General features: G+C 38.0%; 2 protein-coding genes across 2 annotated transcripts in view; one reads left to right on the forward strand and one right to left on the reverse strand.

Annotated features, from left to right (window-relative positions):
• The first annotated feature begins 12 nt into the window (after positions 1–12).
• On the forward strand, positions 13–10,601 carry DONSON (DNA replication fork stabilization factor DONSON). Its single transcript, XM_032276614.1, is given in 11 exon segments — positions 13–346; positions 348–392; positions 1,102–1,182; positions 2,543–2,746; positions 3,940–4,118; positions 4,693–4,871; positions 5,784–5,865; positions 5,977–6,081; positions 6,533–6,731; positions 8,573–8,785; positions 9,697–10,601. Coding segments are annotated over 11 exon segments (1,692 nt in total). The 5' UTR covers positions 13–79; the 3' UTR covers positions 9,835–10,601.
• Positions 10,602–10,721: 120 nt separating this feature from the next.
• Positions 10,722–23,116, reverse strand: part of SON (SON DNA and RNA binding protein) — a 34,234-nt gene continuing 21,839 nt past the window's right edge. The window contains 6 exon segments of the mRNA XM_032276599.1: positions 10,722–11,655; positions 12,186–12,301; positions 12,408–12,479; positions 14,845–14,992; positions 19,183–19,299; positions 21,030–21,140. Of these exon segments, the coding sequence (XP_032132490.1) occupies positions 11,497–11,655; positions 12,186–12,301; positions 12,408–12,479; positions 14,845–14,992; positions 19,183–19,299; positions 21,030–21,140 (723 nt within the window). The 3' untranslated portion in view covers positions 10,722–11,496.

The raw sequence follows: 23,116 nt of genomic DNA on the forward strand, positions 1-23,116 counted from the left end.
CGGCGCCACGTCGGGGGCGGGCCCGGCGCGCGCGGGAAGTCTCTGCGGGGCGGCCAGCAGTCCTCAGCCGCCGCTCGTCATGGCCCTTTCCGTGCCCGGCTACTTACCGGGCTTCCAAAAGCCGCCGGAGGTAGTGCGGCTCCGACGGAAAAGGGCCCGGAGTCGTGGGGCTGCTGCCTCCCCGCCCCGTGAGCTGCCGGAGGCGGCAGCCCGCCGAGCCGCCCTGGCGGCCGGACTGGCCCTTCGCCCTTTCCCTGCCGCTGGGGGCAGAGGTGGCGGCGGCCCGGCAGCAGCCCGGAGGAACCCCTTCGCCCGCCTGGACAACCGACCGCAGGTCGCCGCGGAGCCCCCCCGACGGGCCTGCCCGCGACCAGCCGGAGGCGCCGGGCCGGGTGAGTGTCTCGGAGCCTGGCCGCTGACGGTCTCTTGTCTTTCGTGGGTTGAGCCAGCTGTGAATCGGGGATGGAAAGTCCTCGCCTTCGAGGCAAGGAAATGGGCGCGAAGACTTCGGCCGTCCGTAGCCTTAGGGTGCCCCGCGCTGGGAGCCGCGGCTCCCGCAAGGCCGGGTTTGTGGGAAGAGCGCGCGCCCGCCTGCCCCGCTGCGGGCTGTGTCCACCGGACGCGTTCCCGAGGAAAGTGAGGGGCGCCGGAGGGCAGCGCGGAGCCTCTTGGAGGGGTCTTAGAGGTGTGTTGGAAGAAAGCTCGAAAAACCCTGAGAGCCCCCATCTTGTAAGGACGCTGTTTATGGGACAGGTGGCGAGCTTCCCCCGTGATTCAGGGCCTCCTTCCTCTCACGCACTCCACATTATTCTGGGGATTGGGGAATGTTGAGGTTTTGTGGGGGCAGAATTCACTAGCATTTGTCTTACCCTAAGCCTTTTGGATCTTTCGGTGTGAAAAACCGTCTCTTGTTCCCCTCAATTTTGATACTAAAGTTCAGACACAAAACTGAAGTGAAACTCATAGCTTGGATGGGGTGCGTGTGAGTTTGGGTGCTCTTGCATTTATTGAGAAACGTGTATGCCAGGTGAGGCTCCGTACGTATTTAACGCAAACTTCAGCATCCTTTACATTTTAAAAGGACAATATTTTTAACCTCAGTTTTTAGATTCTAATCAAGAAAATGATGTGCTATGGGAAGAAAAGTTTCCTGAAAGAACAACTGTTACTGAATTACCCCAGGTAATACTTTTTAAATATCGTTAGAATGTTTGTATAAACTTTTTTTTTCCTAGCTAGGATTTGAGTCTATTTTTAAAAATAAATTTATACTTCTCAGAAGCATTTTGCTTAGAAAGTAATTTTACAGAGAGGCTTGATCATCTCTACTAGGGATGAAAATACGGCATCAGCTAAGGTAAAGGAGTTGGTTTGATACAATGATGATAACTGTAAAGGTAGCTGGTGCTAAAATAGGTCTGATAGACGTGGGGGTTTTTTACCCTCTAACAGTTTTTAACACTCTTCTTTGGTCAGTTGACTTCTCCAGCTTATCACTCAAAAACCAGCTGTCATGGCCCACTTCCCCAGATTGTGGCATAGCACCGAACCTCGTTGCTCCCCTTCCCTAACACGCACACACGTTTTCATTCCCCAACTGCTGCTGTTGTGCTGTGTAGTTTGATAAATGCAGTTTGTTCTAATGGGAACAGGCTAGAAGAGTTCACAAGACCCAGTTTCTCTTGTAAATAAGTGACCTTACTATGTTCTGTCAAAGATAGTTCCTCCTTCTCTGATATTTTATTGTGTTATAAAAGAATCCTTGATGGGGCACGGTGGCTCATGTCTGTAAAACCAGCACTTTGGGAGGCCGAGGCAGGTGGATCACCTGTGATCAGGAGTTCGAGAACAGCCTGGCCAACATTGTGAAACCCCATCTCTACTAAAAATACAAAAAAATTAGCCAGGTGTGGTGGTGTGCATGCCTGTAGTCCTAGTTACTCTGGAGGCTGAGGCACCAGAATCGCTTGAACCCAAGCAAAAGAGGTTGGCAATGAGCCGAAATCGGACCACTGCACTCCAGCCTAGGCAACAGAGAGCGAGACTCTGTCCCAATTTAAAAAAAAAAAAAAAAAAAAAAAAATCCTTGAATTGTGGAGAATGTTGACCTGAAAGCACAGCAGACAGGTTGAGGGGAAACATTTGAAGTCAGGAAATGTTTCTTAAATATGGACTTTGTTAGCCCTGGATGCAGTTTCAAAGGTTTAAAAGATCGAAAATGTTTAACCACTTGGAATATTTCTACTTTAATGCAAGCATCTGTACTACCATAAAGAACTGTATAAACTAGACAGTAAAATCTGCCCTCCACCCCCATCTCCCAAAGCAGCAAATTTCCGCTTCCCACAGGTAACCACTGTTAAAAGTTTAGTGTGACTCCTTTCAGGCTTTTTTTTACAGTGTGTAATATATTTTTCATGGTATTATACAGCTTAAATAATTTAGACTTTTCAGTGATGAGTATGTTAGCTTATAAAAATCTTTAGGTTAAAGGTTTTTTTCTTGGTACTCGACTAATTTTTGCATTCTTTGTTTTGTAAAGACTCCACGTGTATCATTCTCCGAGTCTGATATTCCATCCTCAAAAAGTACTGAGCTACCTGTGGACTGGAGTATTAAAACCCGACTCCTTTTCACCTCTTCTGAACCCTTTACCTGGGCAGATCATTTGAAAGCACAGGAAGAGGCTCAAGGTCTTGTCCAGCATTGTAGGGCAATAGAAGTTACATTGCCTAAAAGTATACAGGTAATTCTGAAATAAAATAGTTATGTGTTAAAATAACAAAGTAAGTGTGAAATGCTCTCCTTTGCAAAATAGCAGAGATACTGCCTTCCATTAAGTTTTTCTTTGGACGTTTAAAGATACAAAGACTTAGGAAATACTGTCTTTCCCAAATGGTGCTTGTGGTGCTTTCATACTTTTTTTTTTTTTTTAAGTCAGATTGAGTAACAGCTCATAAATTTAGAGACTTGTCCTGCAAATTAATCAGTGTTGCAGGCAATAATTATTTATTTTTTGGTATGGCTTTTTGAGAAAGAAATACAAAGAAATGGAAAGCAATTGGGTGGGAGTGCAAGGACTGATGGATTTACCGATTTTCTTGCCTGCGTAATGGTCTTTTATAAATTTAGTGGAGTTTGTGAGTTCTAGAATGGTTTTAGAGAAATACATTTTGATTATTTTAAAGCATCAACTCAAACTAGGAAGCTGGGCACAATAGCCCACGCCTGTAATCTCAGTACTTTGGGAGAGTGAGGTGGGAGGATTACCTGAGACCAGCATGAGCAATGTAGTGAGACCCCATCTCTACAATTAAATTAGCTGAGCATGGCAGTGGGTGCCTGTAGTTCCAGCTACTTGGGAGGCTGAGTTGGGAGGATCATTTAAGCCTGGGAGGTCAAGGCTGCATGAGCTGATTGCGCCACTGTACTTTAGCCTTGGTGACACAGTGAGACTGTCTTAAAATCTATTTTTTTAAATCTCAGTCTCAAACTAGGTTAAAAAGGATTATCCTGAAAGAGGTCTTGGTATATACATCTTTTCAATAAATAGATTAGGATGATTTGTGATTTGCTGTATTAGTGTTTGCTGACTACTTTTAAAACGGCATTTTGGAGAGAGGGTTGGACATAGTGTTACCTACACACACATGCCCACCCCTACTCCTAATGATAAAAAAGGTAGTCATTGTCCTTAAGGGTGGTAGAGACAGGCACATGTTCCCATCTGTGTTTAAATGCTCTATAATATGGTTTAACATTACATCTGGCCCAAATAAAGATAAACTATGTTTTAGTTCCTGTAACAGTTACTAATGCGTTTCTATAGTAAACAATAAAGATTCTTAGACCTAAGTGTTTAGCTATTCAGTGTATCTTTAATGAAATTCTATATTTCTCAAGGGGCAAAAACTGCCCACTGTCACCTCTGGATTTTAGGATCCCAAACTCTCCACTGAGCTCCGTTGTACCTTCCAGCAGAGCCTTGTCTATTGGCTCCACCCTGCTTTACCTTGGCTACCACTGTTCCCTCGTATTGGAGCTGATAGAAAAATGACTGGAAAGACAAGTCCTTGGTCAAATGATGCAACCCTGCAGCATGTTTTAATGAGTGACTGGTAAGATTAGTAAGAAAAGCCTGTGTAATTCAATAGTGAATTTTCATTTTAGCAGTATTCTCTGTTTATCATATTTGTGACTGGATAGATTAATGGCAGAAGGATATCTGTGTCCTTGTGAATTTTATCTGAACCTATTAACATTTAAACTGTTTACTTTTTTTTTTAAGCTGCTACTCATTCTTTACGCAGTTGTAGAATGTATATAAGTGTTTGTTAAATATATACAGACAGACCTAATTCTTTAATGCTATTTCTTGTCAGTGTCTGCTTCCTTTCTTATCAGCGGCTTAGAGAAAGTCAGCAAGCAATTCTCAGTTAAGTTTTGTTTAAAGAAAAAATAACTGTTTAAGTCGTATACACTGTTAAAGTATTGAGAAATCATCAGCAAGTCCCTATAACCATTTTCAGTCCTTTAAAGCTAAGTCATATGTAACCACAAAAATTCAGACCAGTATCTAAAATATTTGTGTTGTGTTTTAAAACAGGTCTCAAACTAGATTATACAGAATTAAATTATAAACATTGCATTAAATGTTTAATAATACCTAAAGAAAATTTTTTTACTTCATAGGTCTGTGAGCTTTACTTCTCTATATAATCTGCTGAAGACAAAACTTTGCCCCTATTTCTACGTTTGCACCTATCAGTTTACGGTCCTGTTCCGAGCAGCAGGATTAGCTGGAAATGACTTAATCACAGCTCTTATATCTCCTACAACTCGAGGTTTAAGAGAAGCTATGAGAAATGAAGGTAAAGTTTAGGTTTAAAATAAGGATACTGTAGTATATAGTAACCCTATTTTAGCCTAAAAGCTATTTAAATTTAAAATGCCTTTTACCAGTTGGTTAGCAACACTAAGAAACATGTGATTTATTTCTGGTTCCCTCCCTCTCCCCCGCAATTATTTAATCCAGCAGTCCCCAAACTTTTTGGCACTAGGGACCAGTTTCATGGGTGAGGGGAGGATGGTGTCGGGATGAAACTGTTCCACATCAGACCATCATTCTTCTAAGGAATGCACAACCTAGATGTCTCACATGCGCAGAATAGGGTTTGCACCCCTGTGAGAATCTAATGCAACCACTGATGTGACAGGAGGTGGAACTCAGGCAGTAATGATCCATCGCCAGTCGCTCACCTGCTGTGCAGACCAGTTTCTAACAGGCTACAGGCCAGTACCAATCCACAGTCCTGGGATTGGGGACACCTGATTTAAACTGTTCCTTATACATATTTTTCCCTTCTTTGATCTCTAAAATAAAACATATATTGGGCCAGATAGTCACTATATACACTCTTCTAGAACTTCTTCTATAGTACCAGCTACTCCTTTAATAACATAATTTTCAAACTGAGTCAACCCATTAGTGGATCATGAAATCTATTTAGTGGACCCAATCATTACTTTTTCAAAAAGTGAACTAGAATACAATATAATTTATGAAAGAGTATTACATTACATGTATGTGTTGTTTCCCGAACCTCTTTCAAGGAGATATGTTTTTATGTGTGTATGTACTGTGTCAAGAAAGTTTGAAAACTACTGCCTTAATAGATCATTTGTAAAAACTCACGTTTCATATTTTGTACACTCGAAAAGTACAGCATGCCTGTTAAATACTTTTAATGAAAACTCAGTTACATTTTTTTTTCCTCATATAGGTATTGAATTTTCTCTGCCTTTAATAAAAGAAAATGGCCATAAAAAGGAGACAGCATCTGAAACAAGCTTGGGATATGGGGAGTATGTGATTAAAATAACTTTTTATGTCATCCAGTGACTTACAGACCCATGAAATAGATTTGTACAGGAGTACTTTGTGAAATAGAGACTCTAACTACAGCAATTTCCTAGGGAGCAAGTCATCAGTGATGAGGACGAAGAGGAAAGTTTTTCCTGGCTGGAAGAGATGGGAGTGCAAGATGAAATTAAAAAGCCAGACATACTTTCTATCAAGCTGTATCCTTTCAGTTGCTGTTAACTAGAATTAATTTTCATTGAATGACGTTAGTGAGAAGTTTAACATTGGCAGTTTTATGTGACTATAATCTTAAATTATCTTCAGATTATATTAAAACTAATTTTCCATTGTAATATTTAATAACAAGCCCCTGAGTATCAGTAAATGGTGAACTATGAAACCTTTTTTAATCAAAACGTTCAATTGTGATTGTGGGAGAATAGGTGTGTTTTGACTATAGAAGAAATTATGTTTAGGTGTCAGTTTGTAGCAAATTTAGATTAACATTTTGATTGAAATATATGCCTTAATGATTGAGTAAAGAGAGGTAGCAAGAGTATTTCCATTTCATTATGGAGAAAAGGGGTCTCAGGTGATTCAGAATCGAGATAACTGCTTTCCACAGTAGGTGGGATTTGCTTTTGCAATTTCCTTGATTGTCATCTTCAGTCGTAAAGAGAAACATGAAGTACAAATGGATCACAGACCTGAGTCTGTTGCGTTGGTGAAAGGAATCAACACCTTTACATTGCTCAATTTTTTGATCAACTGTAAGAGTTTAGTTGCTACCTCAGGTCCACAGGCAGGACTTCCGCCAACCCTTTTATCTCCTGTTGCTTTCCGAGGTGCCACAATGCAAATGCTTAAGGTAATAAAAACCTCCATAACCTAGCTTTTAAGAAGTACTTTACTTTGTTTGATAGGATAAATTCTTGATTAAAAAAAAAAACTTCTAGCATTTTTACTTGGTACATATTTTGCTTTTGCTTTCCTCCCATTAAGAAAACAAACTTTGACATAAGACAGTTACATCAAAGAAATTATGTGAAAATATATAAATTATATAAAATCTTTTTTTTTTTTTAATGGAGTCTTGCTCTGCTATCCTAACTAGACAGAATGTAGTGGGGTAATCTCAGCTCAGTGCAACCTCTGCTTCCCCTGTTCAAATGATTCTTGTACCGTGCCTCAGCCTCCTGAGTAGCTGGGATTATAGGCACACACCACACCCAGCTTTTTGTTTTGTTTTTTCTTGTTTGTTTTTGGAGAGGGAGTCTCGCTCTGTCAGCAGGCTGGAGTGCAGTGGTGCGATCTCGACACACTGCAACCTCTGACTCCCAGGTTCAAGGGATTCTCCTGCCTCAGCCTCCCAAATAGCTGGAATTACAGGCAGGTGCCACCACAACCAGCTAATTTTTGTATTTTTAGTAGAGATGGGGTTTCACCATGTTGACCAGGCTGGTCTCCAACTCCTGACCTCAAGTGATCCACCCACCTCGGTCTCCCAAAAGTGTTGGGATTACAGATGTGAGCCACTGCACCTGGCCTCTTTTTAAATTATATGAATGTGTTTTTTTGGTTGAGGAGACAAAGTCTTGCTGGAGTGCAATGGCACAATTCACTGCAACCTCAACCATCTGGGTTCAAGAGACATTCCTACCTCAGCCTCTCAAGTAGCTGGGACCACAGGTGCTTACCACCATGCCTTGCTAATTTTTTTTTTTTTTCTTTTGTCCACTCTGTCACTTAGGCTGGAGTGTAGTGGCATGATGTCGGCAGACTGCAGCCTCTGCCTCCTGGGTTCAAGTGATTCTCCTGCGTCAGCCTCCTGAGTAGCTGGGATTACAGGCGCACGCCACCATGCCTGGCTAATTGTTTTTTTTTTGTATTTTTAGTAGAGATGAGGTTTCACCATGTTGGCCAGGTTGGTATTGAACTTTTAACCTCAAGTGATCCACCCACCTTGGCCTCCCAAAGAGCTGTGATTACAGGCTTGAACCACCACGCCTGTCCTAACTTTTAAGTTTTTGTAGAGATGGGGTCTTACTGTGTTACTCAGGCTGGTCTGGAACCCCTGGGCTCAAGCGATCCTCCTGCTTTGGCCTCCCAAAGTGCTGGGATTACTAAAAGCATGAGCCACCATGCCTGGCCAAAAATTTTCTTACTGAATAAAGTAACAGTTGGCAATAAAGTAATTGGGAAGAAAAGCATTGTGGTGTTAATTTCCTTTTTTGACACTTAAGAAATAGTTGCTTGATTCCATTTTGATTTCACTAGTGAAAGGACATGGCCAAGAATGTTAAATTATAGCAGATCTCAAAAACTGGGGCAGATATAAGTAAAAGTCAAATTATACATGTAAATACAATATACATGTTAATGTTAGCAATAGAATTGAATGGATTTTAAATTTTTGTTTTTCCGGTAGTCTGCATTGACAGCGTATTACTAAATCAGATAAAATACTATATTAAAAAATGGTATTCTCTGGAATATACTTCAACTGAAAAATCTGATAATATGGAGAGGATGCTGAAAATTTGCCAAGTATTTTTACTCGCATTAACATTGTTTTGATGTCTTGGGAAATACTTTTGTTCCATAACGGTTAAAGAGGGGAAACCCCAAATGGAAACGTATTGAACACATTTTTAGCTAGAAAAAAGGTTGAAAGATTATCATTTTCCTTTTCTTTAAATTTTCATGAAGGCACGAAGTGTAAATGTGAAGACACAAGCTCTTTCTGGATACAGAGACCAATTTAGTTTGGAGATTACAGGTCCTATCATGCCTCATTGCCTGCATTCACTGACCATGCTGCTCAAATCTTCACAGAGTGGGTCTTTCTCTGCGCTACTATATCCACATGAACCAACTGCTGTATTTAACATCTGCCTGCCAGTGGACAAAGTACTTAATACAGTAAGTAGACATCTATGAGCAGACTGTTTTCATTGTAGTTTCCTCAAACTAGCTGGAAAGAAGTGAGTCATTTATGCTGAGTCACTTTTGTGTTTCAAGTAATTAAACTTACTTAAATCAATTATGAATTACTAGAGGAAGGAATAATGTCCATAAATTGTTGAATTAACTTTCATGAATTGAGTCCAAGTACAGATTTTTTCTTTTTTGAGACGGAGTCTTGCTCTGTTGCCCAGGCTGGAGTGCAGCGGCCCGATCTTGGCTCACTGCAACCTCAGCCACCTGGGTTCAAGCAGTTCTTCTGCCTCAGTCTCCCATGTAGCTGGGATTACAGGCATGTGCCACCATATCCAGCAATTTTTTCTATTTTTAGTAGAGACGGAGGGGGAGTTTCACCATGTTGGCCAGGCTGGTCTTGAACTTCTGACTTCAGGTGATCTGCCACCTTGGCCTCCCAAAGTGTTGGGATTATAGGTTTGAGCCAAGGCGCCTGGCGTCAGTCCAAGTATGATTTTAACAGTGACTAAGGAACTTCCCATTACTGAAAGGGGAAATTTTATTTTCATTGTCCTCTTGGATCCAAAACTCAGTAGTACCTGATTCCTTTATAGTTTTAGGGAAACATGATTCACTGTCAAGTATTTAACCATATTTGCCTTTGATTTTGAATATAATTAGATTTTTAGAGTTAAGACCTTTAAAATTGTCTCATGCATTTCAGTTGGCTAGACTTATAAAAATAACCATTAATATTTTGGGATTTTGTCACTACAAAAATTCTTATGTCTTCTGTTGATAGGATGAATCACATAAATGAGCCATTTATTTGTCAATCTCCATAGTAATTATTTAAAACTCGTGTGTTTCAAGACTAATATGCTTTTCACTGACTTTTATACAAATTTCCACAGGAGGTTGTTCGTAAGGAGCTTACTAACTGTGGTTTGCACCCTAAGACTCTGGCGCAACTTAGTGAAATACCGTTACTTGGGAAATCATCTTTACGGAATGTGGTGATGAGAGACTACATTTATAATTGGAGATCCTGAACACCAAAGTAAGCCTAAAAGGAATCTTTGAGGAAAAAAGCCTTCTAGCAAGGAAATTCAAGATTCTTGAAGTTAAAGGAATATACTTTAAAATACTGAAATGTTTATAAATATTTTTATTACAGTAGCATTTTAAATCGGTGTTTTCTGCTTTTACTATTTTCAGGTTAGTTTTTAGATATAAAGATGAAAAACTCAGATCACTCAAATGAGGTGTCTATATCCCCACAACCTAATTGTATAGTGAGTAGAAAACTGAATTAATGTTTCCTTGCAAACAGGAAATTGAGACTAAACACACAGCAGTTATCTCGTGGCCTTGTGACAAAGGCATCAGGGCAAAAATATGTTACTTTACTATTTACCGTAAGACTGTTAGTAGGTTCTTGTTTTATAAAGGTAGAAAATAAAATGCAGACATCTCTACTGACCTAGCTGACTGCTGATGCTTCTACCTTAATATTTTTCCTACTGATTTATAATTTTTATTTTCACATATACTAAAATTTTTTTAATGCATGTTAATTCAGGTAAAATGGCATTTTGTATTCCACATAGAATAGTGTTAAGAATTGTGAAGTATGCTGAGCTGTCATGGCAAAGTAGTATTTAATGTGCATGTGCGTGTGTAGGTGGGGATTGTATAATTCACTTTTTAAAAATAAAAGTGCTTAGAAATCAAAAGCATTGGGTAAAGAAATAATAGTATCTAAGTATTTGTTCACTTTATAATCCAGAAAATAAAACACCACATTTATTCCAGAGAAGTTTGTATTTGGGCCTTAAGCTTTTGAAAATAAAGTTTAGAGACATAGCATATGAATACCACCGTAATACACATGAAATATTCTATCAGACCCTAAAAATTAACATAAACTTTAACTTTCTCAGAGTCAACAAAATAGTGGCTGGTTGCCAATTTTATTAGATAAGTTGGTTACAGCATTTTAATTATCATTTTACGTCTACCTAGGTGTAGCTGAAATTCAAAATGCACATCAAAGTAAAACTATATCACAACTCAATGCCATACTAAATGTACTTGGCCTCTGCAATAGAATTCTAGTCAGACTTCATTTTTGACTCCCTTCTTATGACCCAAGTGGCTTTAACAGGAATGCAGGACTTAGTGCTGATCATCACACAACATACCACTTTCTTTTTATAACCTCTACAAAATTTTGAGGGGAGATGGTGGCATTAGCCCTGTGGAACAGATCTTGCTCGATTACCTCAATAACACTGGCCCAGTATCTGTCCAGCAGAACCCATTGTGAAATAGTACAAGGTGCACAGCCCTTCACTGATTACAGGCAAGTGTTACAGCAGCCTAGCCATAAGGAAGGGGAGTTACATCATAGTACAAAATACAGTATAAAAGCGTTATTTAACATTCCACACCGAAGATTACTGATGCCTTCAAACAATCGTTTGGATGTTAGCCACTTAAACAAATACATCACTAAGGTAAACAATATAAACATACCAAAACCCTGTATGGTTAAATACAATTTCCATGGTACAAAAATCAAAGCCTGGAGATGTTTTTACAGATTGCTTTTTACACAATGTCTTAAATTGCCAAATATTTACAACATTAAAGAGGAAATACATTGTGATGCAGAGTAAAATTATCTGAAATGATTATTATAAAACCTCAATCTATCTACGTGAGGCACTCCTGAAGCAAGTGGCATTAGCCATGAGGTCCTTTGGTACAAGGCCCATTGCTTGAAGAACCACAGTAGCTGCTGTGGCTTTAGCATGCTTCTTATTAGGGCTGGCAAAGCTGGGCTGGTAAGCGCTTCCATTTATCAATACCTATTCAAGAAAAACATACAATTGGGCTGGTAAGGGCTTCCATTTCTCAATACCTATTCAAGAAAAACATACAATAAGAACAGCATCAAACTTTAATATCTATTAGCTTTGTATTTTTTTTACTAAATGCTAGAAAATAATTTACAATAATATAAAACCCATACGATGTAAGTCAAATTATAATCTCAACCCAGAAGAAGCAAATCATTTGGGAAAGGGACTGCAAATTATGAGCAGATCTCCAAATTGAGAAAAAGACTGATAAAATTATTAAATTAGGTCCCCACATTCAACTAGAAAATAAACTATTTACTAGATTTTGCCCATTTTTTCCCAATTTTTAAAAAAATTGGACATTGATAAGTCATATTAAAGCACCCTTGAGTGTTTAAAAACCCCACCACTTAACTACAAATAACAAACCCCCACCCATGAACAGCTTCTTAATCCTGTGATCGTGTTTACCCCTCACCCTCTTTAAGTTATCACATTAATAAACATGTAAAATTAGTGCAGAAATTCATATTTACCCTAAAGAGAAAATGTTTGCGATGATCAGGGCCACTATCATGGACCAATAGAAATTCAGGTGGTTGCCACCTTCTTTTATTACAGATTTCCATCAAAGCAGACACAGGATGCTTGCCTGCAGGGGGGAAAAATACCCAGTTTAAAATTATTTCCACCAACTTCTGCAACAAATAATTCAAGATGGGATTAGGGCAAGAGGAAAGTCAAAAATGTGCTCTCACCTGACAGATCTTTCATTGCAGCAGAGAAGTTCCCAGACCTCTTTTGTGCTCTTTCTCCTACTGCAACAAGACCTTTAAAAAAAAAAAAAAACTGTTGACTGAATCTTAAAGCACCATTTTAAATTATTATACAAAAAAACATAGATCCCACTGTAGGAGTCTGAACCTCAAAATCTATACCTTCAAATAAAATCAACGGATTCCTACTACACTTGATTTCTCTACCAATCTTCTATTTGTTCTCTTTTGATGTGTTTCAGCATATAGATTTATGTTTTATATTCATAAACCTTGGTGTGAGAAATTGTAACAAATAGCAAATGTAAACAGAAAACAAAAATTTAAATATGGCTGGGCACAGTGGCCCATGCCTGCAATCCCAGCTACTCAGAAGGCTGAGGCAGGAGAATCACTTGAACCCAGGAGGCAGAGGTTACAGTGAGCCGAGACTGCACCACTGTACTCCTGTGCGACAAGAGCAAAACTATCTTATATATACACACAAAAATACACATTCAAACTAAGTGCCAACAGTACCAACATTCCCAAGTCTGTTTCTGTATTAGTTTAAAAAGTAGTGGTCACTGCCGGGTGCAGTGGCTCACGTCTGTAATCCCAACACTTTCATAGGCTGAGGTGGGTGGATCACCTGAGGTCAGGAGTTTGAAACCAGCCTGGCTAACATGGTGAAAGCCCGTCTCTACTAAAGAAGCAAAAATTAGCCGGGCATGGTGGTGGATGCCTGTAATCCCAGCTACTTGGGAGGCTAGAGCAGAAGAATTGCTTGAACCCAGGAGGTGGAGGTTGCAGTGAGCCAAGATTGTGCCACTGACAGCCTGGGGCGATGAGTGAAACTGTCTCAAAAAAGAAAAAAAGTAATGGTTATTTACTGGAAGTGATTTCTGCAGATTTACTGTCTCTTAAACAAAAGACGCTCAGTTAAGACTCTTCCAAAAAAGGTTAGGATTTTAAGCCTCCAAAAAGGGGAAAAAGGCAGTTGTCTCCAAATAAAACAGGTCCCTTTTTTCCTAGCAAACTCTCTTCTAACAAATGTAAGATGTTCTCAAAATATGAACATGACCTTTCTATATAACCTCCCTCTCCATAGGCTTTATTAACAAAGGGGATTAGCTATATCGCTAAACCCAAACACTGCTTTCCCAATTCCCACACACAGGCTGAGTATTCCTTATCCAAAATGCTTGGTACCAGAAGTACGTTGGATGATTCCAGGTTTTCAGATATTTGCATTATATTTTACTGGTCAAGCATCCCAAATCTGAAGAACTGAAATCCAAAGTGCACCAATGAGCATTTCCTTTGAGCGTATCAGTACTCAAAAAGTTTTGTTTTAGAGCATTTTAAGTTTCTAGATGTGGGATGCTCATCTTGTATATTACAAGAAATTTTTCAACCTTTGCTAAATAATTCCATGCTCATAGGTTTTTTCCAAACCTATCCTGGGAAATGAGCGGTTCTCCAAGAGCTTACAGTCAGGCCATGTCCCACAATTCCAAGTAGAACGCTTCCTGAAACTGTGCAATACTTAACCAAAGTATTTGGTGCAAAGCTGGTTCATTTCCAAATTCATTAACACAGATTAACTGTTGAAGTTAATTTCAACCTACTGTTTGATTACAAAGATAAAAATAAGTCCCAGTTTTATATTTGCCAATTTTTATAAATGAGGCTTAAACAAGTTATAAAAACCATACTGAGCTGGCAGCCTCTTGCGATTCCACTTATATTATTCCAAGGGAAGAAGTTATTTCACATATACCAATTAGGTACTTAACAACTACATACGAGTGACATAGATGACACAGTGCTGCCCTGCCCAGGTATCTGAAGGTAATAGGAAAATACAGTCAATGCTAACATTTCCAAGATGCCTTAGCACAAGGCAACAGGAAGAAGTAACATTATTGTCAGCAGTTGGTCTACTATACTTTAACCCGACCCAACTACTGAGCTTGAGGGAAAAAAAAAAGCAAACAGCGTTTGTGAAATCTAGGACTAAACACTGTAATAGGAAATAATGAAGATGGGCTAAAATATCTGACAAAAAATAAACCAAACTCTAGAAATAAGAATAGTCCCTTGTCAAGATAAAAGAAAATGGAAATCCTGTTTTCTAAATATGAAATCTAGTTAAATTTGGAGGTGTAGTAATATAATTAGATATACATACATTTCCATATTTAGCAACTAGCATAACAAAAGTTTCCTTTTAAAAGTTAAAACTGGTGTCTCTAGCCATAGTTATATATAAAAAAAACTATTTTGTGAACTCCAAAAGGGGTTAAAGTTTTTTCTGACAAATGGCTGCATATATAGACAAGAAGTGCCTTCAGTTCAGGATCACTGGGTTCAAAGGTTATATAAAAGGTAATGTTAAAGGAGGTGTTAATAAACATTCCAAAAAAGAACTTGTTACCTTTTCGGTCTGTCTTAAAATCAACTAGGATGGGTTCCTTATTGCCTTCTTTGTTTTTTCCTAATCCTTCTCCTTCTCTCCAGCCCATTTTTCTCATCAAAACGGCTCCCATTCCTCCAGTTACTGGGGCTGCTCTTAAGAACTGATCCTATCCAAAGAAAGAAAGGTAAAATGTCCCCATTTTACAGTTAGAACTTGGTGACAAATTCATTGTTTACTTTCTAAAAGGAGGAATCTTATTTTACTTCTAGACCTGTTACAGCAATTAAATGTGAATTCTTCTATATTTTATACATACTGTAGTGTGTTTGTTCTGATTAGTTTCACATTAATGTAATAGTATTTTGAAAGTCAAATAAGATAAGTAAATGGCAGTTTTGAAACAGTAGCCCTTGTGCCCCCACACACAAAAAAATTAGAACACTTCTGTTTTCATCCACTATTTAGGTTCACTCGTATCTCTTCTTAGCTTGCAAAATAAAAAGAAGGCAATGTTAAAACAATCAATAATATTAATTGTCCCAGGTGTACCTAGTTTATGAATAAAGCCCAGAAATCACTTAGAAATAATTTAGACACTGAAGAAGCATACTGTTGTCATCCAAAGTTTTCTTTCCCATTCTACTATAAAGCAAGTATAAATATTTTACTTAGAAAATCCCTAAAGAAGCAAAAAAAAAAAAAAAAAAAAAAAAAAACCAAAAACAAAAAAACAAAAAAAAAAAACCACAAAAAAACTCTTTAAATTTACACAGTAACAAATACAAAACAATCACATAAAATATCCTGTAAGTATGCCAAAATGAATTTGAATTCTTTTAAAACCTGGCTTGATGTTAAGACTTTTAAAAACTCCTTAAATGTTTACATACCTAGGCCTCGGTAGCAGCAGTGTTGTGAATAGTACGGCTGGCACTGACCGGGGCAAGAAGACAGCTACAAGGATTTGGCCCTGAAACAAGTTTCCATACAGAGGGGTGAAAGTTCACAGGTTATTCTGTGAACAATCATCTCTCTCGTATCCAACCCACTGAACCATAATTTCCATCAAAGCAGCAAACCACTTAATGTCCTAAGATGCACAAGTATATACATTAGCATGGTCAGCAGTTCATTATTTTTACAGGTTAAGAAATATTCAATGCCTCTTATTAAAGGGCATCCATGTACATATAACAAACAGTATTAAATTCTACTGTTGATCTTTATGGCCATTTTTTAAAAATCTGAAACATATCTCCAAATCATGCTTTATTTCCCCCTTGTTATTAAATTTTGTTTTTATGTTCTCTACCTAATATACATAAATATACATATAGCATAAGTCATTAACTTATCAACAGAGGGAGTAAAAAACTTAGGTAGCTCAGGAAATAGTATGTATTAACATCTCCTATATTGATAAGTTAACACTAAATGTAAAAAAAAAAAAAATGTTTATATGCAGTAGTAAAACTATCATCTTTTGTTTCCCAGCTTAATAATTAAATGCTGGGGAGAAAACATGCCAATGATGTGTGCCTAGACATTAAGTTCATCAAGATGCTCTGATGGAAGGAGGCAGCTGTGGAGGTAAAAACATACCCCTGGTTCAGTTCCTTAATTGGTGCAGGCCATGCAGTGTAGATGTATAAAGAGAAAGCTGATGCTTGGGTATTAACTGCCTTTATGCTACACACCTAGAATGTCTTTTACTTACTTCCAGGTTCATCCATCCCTCTTTTCCAGGGAACACTCCTAAAAAAAAGGGCAACTGTGCAGAGTACAATATAAATCCCCAAATAACCCAGGTTTCCAATTTTGTTTCCATTCCCTAGTATTGTCATCTGTTTCTTCATTCCAATGTGTATGCAGTTTATTAAAAAGCTGATTAATTTAATGAGACCACAATAATAAACTGTATTTATCAGGTCACATCCGAATCATTGCATTCTAGAAAATTAAAGTTCATTTAAACCAACTACTTTAAATGTTTTACTGATGAATGAGAATACTGATAAAACTTTGCTTTTTTTAACCTAAAAATATACTGCAACAAACTATGAAAGAACATAGAGAAATGTTGGTATTCCATGTGTTTTTTAACACATAATGAGGATGCTGGACTGTACTAAAGAAGAAAATCCAAAATGATCGTTTGGACAGGTTTTTCTAAACACAACTAAACATTTAATGAGTAGACAATCTGTGATATTTAACAGGGATGATACATGGTAAATTTTCAGTTGCCTAATGACTTGTACATGTTATGGCCCATTTTTAACTTTAAAAAGTTTCTTTTTTAGTTGATACTAGCATCAAATATTCTTCAGTAATTCTATACAAATGAATCTTTTCCTATAAGTGCTGCTTTTATCTATAATTTAAAATTTGGTCTGATGAACATATCTTTATCTCATAAATGATCAAAATGATTTGCTTCCCAAAGTATATCTTACATAAAATATAAAGACAAATGCCTTTTTTAAAGGTGCTATTAAACATTTTAAAACTACTTAAAGTCTGTTAACTGCCTACAAGACTACAAATACCAGAAGTAATTATTTTAGGGGAAAACCAATCGAATCAGAAAAAGATTCACTTTTTAAAAGTTATTTAAGTTATTAACATGTTTAGAAATATATAAACATATATATAGATCAGCACATCATTAGATAAATACCAAAATTTTGTAATGGAAGCACATTTCGAAGTCTCTACCTAGCAGTGTATATGACTGTGTATTATGTGCCAATTTTAATACCCATAAGCTTTATTTCTAACTTCCTGAAATATTGGCTGAGTACTCGGCTTCAAGACTAAATAGTATTAAAGAATTAAAACTAAAGCCATTTTTTATAATATAGAAGTCCAAGATAATTCCAATCTTTAAAATATTTTGCTACATTTTCACCCTTTTTCCTAAAACCAACCCCCCCCCCAGCAAACTACATAAATTGTAATTTCTTAATGAATGTGACTGTGTACTCACTATACACATCAGTGCAACTACTGTCCTAAAAAAGCAGGCATGAGTATACATGATGTTTCATATTAATTTGTTAATAAGATCAACAAAGATAAACAACAAAATTGATAAAAAGTTACAAGATTAAAATACCCAAAGCAACCTATGTCTCATTTTTCAGAAATTCAGCTCATTCACTGGCACTCACTGCAATTCTCTATAGGTAACCATCAGATTACTCATTACCACTAGACACCTGGGAGACGGAAATTCCAAAGAGTTACTTGCCCACGATCACACAAGCAGTCAGGAGTACAACAGGATAAAGAAACATTCCCAATCCATTAGACCACGTGGCCTCCCTGTTTCAGCACTGCTATGCTGCCAGTACCCCTGTAATAAATTTCCCATCACCCATCCAACCAAGTTTTGTCCCTTCACCAGAACGTGTTTCTTCAGAGTGCCCTTCTTAGCCACCTAAGACTCCCCCAATGATGAAGCAGCCGTAAGTGGAGTTCACAGGTCTCACTGCAGAATCTGAAACCAGGTACACCTACGTCTTCGTAGCATGAGGTGTCCATCCTCTCCCTTGATTTTAGGTCTTACATGAAAATTAGTGGTTCTCAAATTGAGTGTGGATCACCAGAGGCCACTAGGGCCTAAATGGTGGTCCACAGATTAATCTCCATCGCATCCCCTTCACCACAGCCCACCCCACTCCAGCCATCCTCCCTCAGCCTTCCAATCCCAAGGCAAGATCACAACATGCAGAGCTAATACTAGGGCCTCCCAACCACTGGCTGTAACCAGCAGCTGACAAGCAAAGGGACCTGGGGCTACAGGTCACAAGAGGAGTGAGGAACAGGGGCCAAGAGATCTTAGAAGAAGGCACAGGCACTAATGAAAGGGGTGGGGCATGAGGACAAAAGAATCGAGGAATGGAAAATTAAGGTGGTAGAGGGCTCTTGGGGGCAGTGATCCACCAAAAATAAACCTGTAATAAAGTATCCCATGATGAAGAAAAATTTGAGAACCACTGCTTTGAAATGATTAGGTTAGTAGTCCAGCAGGAACTGTGGAATATTCTGAACAGCACCTGATACGCTGTTATTGTTCAAAATATAGTTAAATAAAATCACCCCTTCAAAAGCAGCAGCAGCAATATTTTAAATAACCGTATAAATGAGTGGCTCTTGAGCCATATTTATACATTTGCCATTTTCTGATGAATCCAGTCCGTCTTCAGTGTCCACCCTGGAGCATATACACATAGCAAATTTACTCAGGAACTTTGGTTAGAGCCACTGGTCTTTTCATGCAGTTTTAATAAACAGTTTCCAAAAAATTTAAGCTTTTTGTTCAACACTTTCATATGTGCATATACTGTGTACCTTTTTAATCCAGGCTTGGGCACCAGTATTGGCCAACTGTTCTTGGGTCAAAACCTGTACTCCCGTACTTCCTGTGAACTGGCCAGGAATAGAGTTCAGCTGAGCCCAGGCATCAATCTGAAAAAAAGTAGTGGTCTCAGTTCACTATATAAAATTCCCTGATTAAAACGTCACTGGTAATAATTCATGAAGTAAAAATGGCTGAAAAGCAGACTTAAATATTTGAATCCATACACACTTAACATTAAATATGCCTAAATTTTCTAAAGCAGTTTGACAACATTTAGTAAATCCTAGTAAGATTGTGAAATGTATCTAAAAGCATAGCTACTAAAAGGCACAGCTGTTAATACTCATTCTTCAAACTATCACATAGATACACTAAAAATGTAAAAAGTTCATATGGCAATGGGTCCCCACCCTCCCTTCCTATCTCATAAAATATAATACATGTCATAACAGCCTGGATTCTTAATTACTTCCTTTGAGACATTATAAATACAGAGTAAATTCATGACACATTTAAAGAGTATTTATAGGAAACACTACAATTGAATACATGAAACTTTTGTTTTTATTTATTTTTTCTTATCTTTTTTTACATGAGATTAATTTTGAGACCAAGTTCCGCGGTTGTTACCCAGGCTGGAGTGCAATGGCATAATGTCAGCTCACTGCATCCTCTGCCTCTGGGGTTCAAATGATTCTCCTGCCTCAGCCTCCTGAGTAGCTGGGATTACAGGCATGTGCCACCATGCCAAGCTAATTTTGTATTTTTAGTAGAGTGGGGTTTCTCCCTGTTGGTCAGGCTGGTCTCAAACTCCTGACCTGAAGTGATTCGCCCACCTTGGCCTCCCAAAGTGCTGGGATTACAGGCATAAGCCACCACACCCAGCTACAAAACAACTTTTTACAAAAGCCTGTACACTACATCAGTCGCCAACATTTGTTGTGATAAAGAATCAGCTGTCATTCAAACAAATTAGATTTACTAAACATCTTGCACTGTCAGCAATGTATTTCCTATCTGAACATGTACTTACAGTAAAAATGAAACAAACTGTCCATTTTTAAAAGCACAGACTCCAGATTCATAGTGTTTGGGTTTGAATCCCAGATCCCCCACTAATTAGTTGTGTGACCGTGGATCTCACCTAACCACTCTTTGTTGTTGTTGTTGTTGTTGTTGAGGCGGAGTCTCACTCTGTTGCCCAGGCTGGAGTGCAGTGGCGCCATCTCGGCTCACTGCAACCTTCCGCCTCGTGGGTTCAAGCAATCCTCCTGACTCAGCCTCCCAAGTAGCTGGGATTACAGGCATGCACCACCACACCCGGCTAATTTTTGTAGTTGTGGTAGAGATGGGGTTTCACCACTTTGGCCAGGGTTGTCTCGAACTCCTGACCTTAGATGATCCACCTGCCTTGGCCTCCCAAAGTGCTGGCATTACAGGCATGAGCCACTTCACCCAGCCTTAACTACTCTTTACACTTCAGTTTTCTCAGCTGAAATATGGCAACTATTGATACCTATACATTTCATAGGGTTGTAAGCCCTTCGTTGTTTTTATATAGCAGATTGTAAACTGTAACTGTAAGGTCAGGGAAATTCTTCTATTTTTTTTCCCCTCAAGAAACAGTTCCTGCCACATAGTAAAGAATAAACATTTACCGAATAAAAGATCAGGCCTCAAACCACTTTCATTTAAAATAAGACAGCTAATTAAGGTAAATGATGTTACAACTCAACCATGTAGTTAGCAAAAATTTTATTTAGCCATTAAAACTGGTATATTGACATGAGTTAGCTGAAGGTAAATTTAAAAAACAACAAAAAAAACTGCTACGTACCCTTTCCTGAGCTCTATTTAACATGCTCATGGCTTCAAGGTCAAACGCATTCTCACTGAGTCTTTTCTGAGCAAGTGCCCGTTCACTCATTGCTGTAGAGATGTCCACAGGCTAAGAAGGAAAACACAGATAATTATCTCAAATTACCAGAGTCCCCTAAAATGAAAAAGACTCATATCTTTAGTTGCTACATGTTGAAAATAAAATAATCATCTTACATATTAATAATCTTGGAAAATAGGGAAAAGACTCAAAAAGAGAAACTAATCTTAGAAAATAGAAGATTAAGATAAATTACAAAGTATCACACAGGCAGCAGAACTGAACCCAAAATCTGACTGAATTTACTAAATTTTCTACTATACATATGTATATCAAACTATAATCATAGGAAGTTCCACTAAGAACTTAAAACTCCCTACCCTTGATGAATGAAAGCCATTTATAGTAAACTGCAAACTTTTTCAACAGTAGTAAAGGTTATTACATTCCTTAGCAGTTTTCATTTTACTCATTGACATAACCTTCAGAAGCGGTAACGAAATTCTTGAATAAGCAAGTAGAAAACCATTATGATCACTCCTTCACTCATCAGCGTATCTTTTACATCTTGCAGTTGTGGATAATTTGGTCTTAAGAACCCAATTTCTTTAAACAAAATATTCAGGATATAAGTAAGTGAACCATGTTTTCAGTTTATCCACAGTTATTACCAAAGTTATAGTATTTCTGTGGAAGTCCATAATAACATCAACTGAAATGCTTTTAACGCTTTTAAGTGTCTCAAGTCCTAGGTCTTTCTTCTCAAAGCTCATATTCTACCTTTTAAAATCTTATAGCAAGCAGAAGAAATTAATTTTTAAAAAGTAATCTTTGGAGCCAATTCTTAATTTGTCAGATTTGTGGAAGGTTTAACCACAGAAGGAGAAACCCAACAAGATAAGTATTTGGTTTTTTGTTGTTGTTGTTCTAAAATTAAAAGTTCAAATTGATTTGTATCAACTTACTTCTTGGTTTTGGTTCTTTTAACATTAGTAGTATTTCCTAGTTATCTCACATAAGAAAATTCATTTTTATAAAGTGCTTTATCTGATATGGAAGCTGTTTTCATATACAAAGAATAAGTAGACACTGCATGAATATAACAAATATGAGAAAGTCAGTAAATAGTTGACGGCTAAGGATTTCCTTTACAAGTAGAGGCTAGCTGTAATTAAGACTGTATACCATGTATAAAGACTTCTTTTAAGAATAAGGCCTAAGTAGAGAAGGCTGTATGACTATGAGAATAATTCTATGAGAATGCATAAGGATTCACGAATCTTTCTTTTCTTACCTTCAGAATCCCTAATCTTCCATAATTCTTTTGTTTTTTGTTTTTAATCCTCCATAATTATTAGTTACCTTGATGATGAACTAATATTCCTTTAGCTAAATCAAGGTTTTACTTTAAGAAAGTATGAATTCTGATATGCCTTCTTAAAATGAAAACAAAATTAAACGATTCATTCTGTAACTATTAGACTATTATATATATAAATCTTTTCTAGAGACCTATAAACAGTCTAATAAACAACTGCAGAATGCATCTTTCAAATTGAATCTCTTGACTGTGAATTTCGTTAATATAAGTAAATCATCACACAGCTTTAGAATACTTCTAAGACCTATTAGAAACATCAATCTAAGCAAAATGAGACTGCAACACTAAGGAACTTAATATGTTCATCTTTCACTTTTTAAGTCTGTTTGATTCCTGGGACTTTAAATGGGAATGCAGATATTTCAAGTAAAAATTCATGTCCCCAGCTGGACGCGGTGGCTCACGCCTGTAATCCCAGCACTTTGGGAGGCTGAGGTGGGTGGATCACTAGGTCAAGAGATCGAGACCATCCTGGTCAACATGGTGAAACCCCGTCTCTACTAAAAATACAAAAATTAGCTGGGCATGGTGGTGCGTGCCTGTAATCCCAGCTACTCAGGAGGCTGAGGCAGGAGTTTTGCCCTTGTTACCCAGGCTGGAGTGCAATGGCGCAATCTCGGCTCACTGCAACCTCCGCCTCCTGGGTTCAGGCAATTCTCCTGCC

This window comes from Sapajus apella, unplaced genomic scaffold (genome assembly GCF_009761245.1).
Source record: "Sapajus apella isolate SASKATOON/1434 unplaced genomic scaffold, GSC_monkey_1.0 scaffold8, whole genome shotgun sequence".
NCBI classification, from domain to species: Eukaryota; Metazoa; Chordata; class Mammalia; order Primates; family Cebidae; genus Sapajus; species Sapajus apella.